Genomic DNA, 7,185 nt, shown 5'->3' on the forward strand with positions numbered 1-7,185 from the left:
GGTAAAGTATCTTGATCCTATACCTCAGATTGCATGACTAATAACAGAATGTTATATTCGATGAATACAAGGCTGAGATTCAAAAGAGAATTTAAAAGAAGACAGCAAGAACTGAAGTGTATGGAACACAAGGTATTTCACTCAACACAAGAGGCAACTGCAGCTCCCTCATGTCCAAACAGATGACAAACTTTTAAACTCTGCAGTTACATTCAGAGGGTGTTTTGTTTGTAGGTTTAGGGTGTTTTGTTTGGTTGGTTGTGGGTTTGGGCTTTTTTGAGGTGGGGGCTGGGGTTTATGTGAAGTAGCATTAAGAAACACTTCCTAATTGGTACTAGCAAGGAGGCTCCAAGTTTCTTAGATTTCAGTTTATACAGAAAACTTTGTTGGGCAAGAGTCTGAAAAATAATCAAACTAAGTTACAATGCTGAGTTTACCTTTGCTGAAAGGTATCCAAAATTTATTCAGCATTATGACAATTAGACTACTGTAAGAAACTAAATCATATTAGCATAAGAAATGCAAAGAGAAATAGCCTTGACATCTACCAAACATTTCATTTATGTAACACTCCCCTTAAAAGAGATCTCAGCTTACTTTTCACTTTACATATCAACTTGCATTAACACTGTAACAAAACAGTTCACCTCTGTAAGCCCCAGGCACTTACGATCTAATTTAGACACGGATGTATGTTATCATCCAAAATATCTTAGATTTTTCATCCAAGATTGCCTCACTACATCAGATGAACGTTAAATGAACCATGGGCAAATAACTGCTGGGCTCTTCCACGGCAGCTCAGGTAACACAAGCAGGTAACACAAGGCACAGACCCGCCTGCCAACACAGACCCCACAGTGGAACGGCCAGCCCTGGACAACGGGGAGTCACATGGTCAAAAGTGAAGCCACTGTGCATCAGAAGAGTTTAGACAAATCAGCCAGAGAGGCAATAATACAATTAATAGTTGACGTAGAAGCTGAGGGAACAGTGGTTAGAGGCTGAAAGACTCTAGGAACACTTGCAAGGCAAATACAAACACTGACGCAACCCTGTTACACCACTTACATTTGCCACTTCTGAACTGCCTGCAGATGCATGCAGCGTATGCACACCAAAATACACTTTTTTTTCCCCCATAGATAGCAGCAAAACTTAATTTTGGTTCATATTTAATAAATTTTAGAGCAAAGTTTTACTATCCAATAAAGTCTACATCCAGTTGATAGATTAATGCTGTATAAAAAGGAAGAAATAAATTTCCCATCCCTGCAATTGATTCCACCTTGGATTAATTAATGCAACCAATTTCAGGATGGTGGTAAGCTGCAAGCATTAAAAACCAGAATTTCATGTGTAAGAACAACCTTTGTAAGTTTTTGTTAATTTTTGGACAATTGTAAACATTTCCAAAGATTAATAAGACAAAGAAATGCAAACCAGAGTATGCAGTTTCCAGCATGTTGTTTCCAGCCCACAATAAGCAAGCCCAATATTACAGAACTCACTGTATTATAGGGACAGAGGTCAAAAGAACACTTCCAACTGTGGACAAGAAATATCTCTCCTTTATATGGACACCTTTCCTTTAAATGGACAACATTGTTTCGCAAATTAATTCTATAATATAGTACAAAACAAGACAACAACTCCTGTCTTCCATGTTAGTTTTTTGGATCTTCTGAGTTCAAAATTTTAAACTGAACATTAATTAACTGCTGCTGCATGGCAACTGGAACACTAATATTTTGGCAGTCCTTTTCTACAGGATGCCCATTTCAGCATCAGTAGGCACCAGACACCCAACCTCACAAATAACTGCTCATCCTGTGTGCTCAGCAAAAACTTTGTGGACACAAAGTGATCACTAGTGTCAAATTATTGCTTCGTTAATTGTTTACACCTTTTGGCAGTGGTATTTCAGCTGTGTGCACACTCACTTGAACACAGAGGTGACTGCAAATGCTCAGCACTCAGGACATCTTACACAAAACTGCTCTGGATGTCATGTCAGCTATTAACCTAATAATATTTCTGTAGGAATTAGATAAAAGCTTTCCTCCTGATGACCAAAACCACGCTAATGCCATTTCCCTAATGGAACAGAAACACACAGTAACACACACCTCTCATAAGCAAGAAAATTTGCAGTTTCCACCTGCTGGCAGAAGACGGTAAATACTTCTCTTGCAAAGGAAGAAAGTGCAGAGTTACATTCTACCTTAAAACTCAAATTACTAGCATTTAAGACTTTGAAAAACCAAACAAAACCAGCCTAGAAAACTGAAACATCACCAAAATAGTAAGAGAATTGTTTGGAATTGGAAAAAAAACATTCAAGCAGTTAAAGACTAGTCAGTTGATGGTCTCGCTAACTTTTAGCATCAGCCTAGGCAGCCTGCTAAGAGCCTGTTTTCCCTTGTTATGATTATGAAAGAGATTGTACTGTTGTGATGAGGAAATACAGAACCCAAAGTAAAAACCACGATTTCCCGTAATCATCATGCTGGGGGTGGGGAGGGGAGAGGAAGGGAGGATAAATGGTAAAGGGCAGGGGGGAACAACCACAGTAAACACTAGTTAAAACATATGAATTGTAAGAGTTTCATAAAATCTAAGAATTAAGAACAACTGACACACCTTCTGAAAGAATGGCTTCCTTCAAGTAGAGTAGCACATCTGCAAATTTTCTGACATCATTCACCAGTTGCATGATATACTCTGGATCCACAGCAGGATTATCATAGCAGTCAGAGTTGGAGCTAATGCTGCTCAGAGAGCTGCTCTTGGTGCTGCGCCCCATTCCCCAATTTCCCGAATTAGAGACAGTGAAGAAGTTGGAGGTAGACAGTCGGGCTAATCCCAAACCACGCTTGTTACTTCCGCCGTTCTGTCGCAACATCCCAGCAGCCGCCGTGCCTATGGAGCTCTCGCAGGTAACACTCACTGTCACTTAATGCCCATTTGATGAGCCAAAGGTGAAACCCCTGAAAATTGGGGAGGGGGAAGGAGATGGAGGAGAAGGAAAAATGCTGATTAGTACAGAAATATATACGAAGCAATACTTTTGTACTGACAAGATCCAAAACTTCTTTCAAGATGATATTGCTTTGCATTACAACGCTGAACTGAGTATTATAAAGGTTTTCGACTGTTTAAAGTTATTTAAATTCGTACAGCAGGTAGATTGTTGCATAAAAGAAATCAATGGTATGCAGAAATTATTTCAAAAGCTATTTATGATGCATGCTTATTTCATAAGAAAAGTTTCTGCCATGAATACTTATTCTGCAAACCTTAAAAATCACATTCTTTATATTTACCAAGACCTATTCTTTACCATGAAATGTTATTACAACTGAATATAATTGCAAAAACACCTGATGTGATACAGACCATGAGCAACATCCCCTCTTGCATGAACCACCAAGCTGTATGCAGCATTCTGTCTCTTAAAATAATAGCCTTAATCTGATAGGATGAGTTTTCTTTGTGTAGATTGTGCCAAGCAAGTCATCATGACCTATCACAGTTTGTCTCACGAAGGAAAACATCCTGAAAGAAGTTATGTGGTCTTTTCAGGCTGCTATCTTTTATTATGAAAAGCAATCAAAGGAAAAACATAGGAAAGTGGAGAGATTGAAAAATATTCTAGTATCAAAGTTTATCTGCAAATCTCAGTGCAGTTATCTTGAAGGATGTTGCTCTGCTTTGGTCCACCTTAAAAGTTCTCCCATAAAACCGCACAAATTTGGGGGAGTATAAGTAAGCAACTACTTGCATTCCTTTCATTTAGAAAAAAAAGAGAAAGCTACTGCTAATTTCGCCATGTTGGGTTAAGCGATTCATTTCAAAGCACCAAACTGCAGGTGGCAGAGTCAGGTAGGCTTCCAGCAGCTCCCACAACGCCTGCTGTTGTTCTCTCGACACCAGGAGAAATTTTCAGTGTTTACATTCAAGTGTAAACACCACAGGGAAAAAACCCAAAAACCAAATTGGAACGTGACAGCTAGAAAGTTAACGTAGGTCGCAGATACATCTGCAGTAATTTCTCAAAATTATTTTACCTAAAAATAGAAGTTATTAAGAACTAAAACATGCAGGCTGAAACGGGTTCTCCTGCATATGTTTGTGTTTGGTTAGACCAACTGAAACAGTAGCACCTTTAACACTTTGAACACTCCCACTATGAATTTCTATAGGCATTACTCTAACACACTTCAATTATTTTTCCATTATTTCTGCTTTATTTCTCTTTGCAATTTAAAAATATCAGAGGAAATGTGGTCAAAGCAGTTGTTTTTGTAATTAATCTGGCAGGCCTTCCAGGGAGCATGTGCTGGGGGGAGGGGGAAGAAAACTTCAGAATTTAACACAAATTAACTGCTCTAATTTCTGTTTACTGTTTTAAGTCTGTACCTATAAGAGTACACATGACATTATACAAATAATGCAGATAATTAAGCAATTCCAAACACCTCAAGTAGACTGAAGTGAGGTTTACATTAAACACAGTGTTTAAGCAAGTTTCTTCTGTTCCCACATATAATTCTCATGGCTATAAAGCTACTTTGCAATTCCACCTTGCAATTAAGGCAAAACAAGCCACATAACCTTCCCTTCTTTTAACAAGTGTGATATCTATTTATATCGAGACAGATATTTTCATATTATTTAAAAGACAAGCCTCTTTTAAGTCTGCCAGCTTCAAAGTCAACTTTAAGTAGCAAGATGTGTTAGACCTGTTCCAGTGGCAAGTCCACGCTTTTAAAGATGTGTTATTTTAGAGATGTTGCTTTTTTTTTTTGTACAAGCAGTACAATAATGCCACCACTGTAAAAATTATAAAAGTGATGACAAAGCGTTTCTGAATTAGAAAAACTTGAGAGAAACTTCTGCTGTAAAGCAGCAGCATAACAAAAACTGAGCAGCTTAGTACAACAGGCACCTTTTCCTCGTAAATATCAGCCCTGACGTCTGTTCCTCCTGTGTTACAAGGCAGATGGGGAAAAGTTTCTCTCCCAGAACACATGCCTTTCATTACTGAGAAGTGTTTCATATTTCTTCAGGAGACTCTGGCTTTGAAAATGAAAAGCGTCCACCAGCTTTGCTATAAACGCCTCCAGACTCCTTCGGCTCAGAGCGAGCCATTGCCAGTCCCGATGGAAAAAAAATAAAAAAAAAAAAAAAAAAAAACTAAAGCGCCAGATATTTCAGAAATTTGCTCTCCCAGCACAATTTCTCCGGTAGGGAGGGGAAGAAAGGAAAAAGAACGGGGGGGGGGGGGAGGAAAGAAGGTAAAAAGGAAAAGGGGCCACATCGCTGGCGGGCCGAGGGCAGGGCCACCCCCAGTGCCCCGGGCGGGGGTCGGCGCTCGGCCCTGCCCCGCCGCAGTGCCCGCCAGCCCGCACAGCCCCGCCGCAGGTAGCGGGGCAGGGCGGAGGTGGGCGCTCGGGGAACCGTCCGGCACCGCGCCGGGCAGCGCCGGGCGGGGCGGTGGGGCTCGGAGGGGTCAGACCCGCACCGGCAGAGGAAGCGGAGCGCCGGGCCCCTCCAGCCGCCCCCGCTGCCCCGGCCATTCACCGCCGCCCTGCCCCACACGCTCGCCCGCAGCTCCTCCCGGCAGCGCTAGGCGACACCCCGTCCCCGTCCCGTCCCGGCGCGTCCCCGTCCCGTCCCGGCGCGTCCCCGCTCCCTCCGCCGGCCCTTACCGGAGAGCGGCGGCCGAGCGCAGGCAGCAGCCGGGCCGGGCCCCGCGGGCCCGTGGCGCGGCCGCCCCGCTGCCCATGAATCGCTCCCCTCCCCGCCGCGCGCCCCGCGCGACGCCCCCGGCACCGCCCCCGCCCCGCCATTGGCCGGCACCGCCCCGGGGGCGGGGCCGCGCTCGGGACACGCGCCCTCCGCGCGCGCAGAGCCGGGGGCGCGAGGGGCCGGTGAGGGAACAATGGCGGGGCGGGCGCGGGAGTGGGAGCGGACCGGGCGCCCTCCGGATCCCACCCCGGCGGCCTCTCCGTGCGCCGGCTGCGGCCCCACCAGCAGCGCCCGCCCGGCCCGCGCCTCCTGCGAGGAGCGGAGACCGACCGCGCCTGTGGCGTGTGGGCAAAGCTCGGGGAAAGGAGCTGCGCAGGAGCGACTGGTGTACACCAAACAAGCTTGAGAAGCGAGGAAAAGTCCAAATTCAGGCTACGTGGTGTTTGGCAAAACAGGATTTACTTTTAAGTGATTTGCCCAACGAGAAACAAAAACACCGTGGCAAAGAGAATGTATTTCTCATGCTCAACCTCCCACGCTTTCTACTCCTGAATCCAGTTTATCATTCATTGTACAGCTTCCAGTATTGTTACGAGTGAGAAATGTGTGCGTGCACAGACACACATTTTGCTTTCTACTATACTCAGCCTGCTTTTATTCCTGGACAAACTCTGTTGGCTACTTAAGAAAATATAACCAATAACAAAATCGAAATACAACAACATCAGTCTGTGCCTGCACGATGGGAGTGGATTCAGCTATCCAGACAGCCCAAATTTTGGCATAATTTTGCTTCTGAATTTATTTGCATGTGCAGATAACGTCCACATTTTTCAGCTTAAGGAGAATTTGGAAAAGCAGATGTTTGCATCTGTGTCATGCAGAAATTCAAATAGTTCCCAGTGACACAAGGACCTTTATACCTCAGTGCAGACTTCTCTTACATCATTTCACAGTGACTGATGGCAACAATAGGTTTTCCATCTTCTGGAGGCAGGGACTACAGACCCACAATTTCTTCCTCAATATTAAAAGGCCATTTAAATTCAGCAACCTTAGATCCAATGCCCAAGCTCTGGAATGGGACATACTTTCAATAAAGTATCAAAGCCCTCAGTATCTAGTTCTTAGCCCAGTTCCTCTACTCTACCAGTTTCGAGCTTTACATCTGGAATTTCGCATCCTTGCATCCTTTCCCTAGCCATTCCAGCACACTACCCATGCAAGATTTTGTGTTAGAGCACCAATGTTCTCATTGCTTCATCCTTCCTCTCCATATTTGCCATAATTTATTCTTTCGGAAGAATTTTATTCAATTTCTTTTGGAATTTATAAACCCTTAAACTAAGCAACCAAACTAAAACAAGTTGTGACATTTCTTATCTCTAGTGTCAATGCTAAGCACTGTTCAATACCTTTTCTTCACCTTGA

General features: G+C 43.7%; 1 protein-coding gene across 6 annotated transcripts in view; it reads right to left on the reverse strand.

The window, feature by feature from the left end:
• The window catches only part of ARHGAP29 (Rho GTPase activating protein 29), a 49,613-nt gene extending 43,839 nt beyond the window's left edge, over positions 1–5,774 (reverse strand). For 5 of the 6 annotated variants that reach the window (XM_039383237.1, XM_039383232.1, XM_039383231.1 and 2 more), the window contains exons 1-2: positions 5,715–5,774; positions 2,644–2,990 (exon numbers count right to left, since the gene is read on the reverse strand). In XM_039383237.1, the coding sequence (XP_039239171.1) occupies positions 2,644–2,905 (262 nt within the window). In that variant the 5' untranslated portion in view covers positions 2,906–2,990; positions 5,715–5,774. Of the gene's footprint in view, positions 1–2,643; positions 2,991–4,951; positions 5,114–5,714 lie in introns of those variants that run through there. The other variant, XM_027712205.2, reaches the window with a different exon arrangement.
• Between the last annotated feature and the right edge of the window lie 1,411 nt (positions 5,775–7,185).

Source organism: Pipra filicauda, unplaced genomic scaffold (assembly GCF_003945595.2).
Source record: "Pipra filicauda isolate LSUMZ 115617 unplaced genomic scaffold, ASM394559v2 scaffold112_size3218982_pilon, whole genome shotgun sequence".
Classification (NCBI taxonomy): Eukaryota; Metazoa; Chordata; class Aves; order Passeriformes; family Pipridae; genus Pipra; species Pipra filicauda.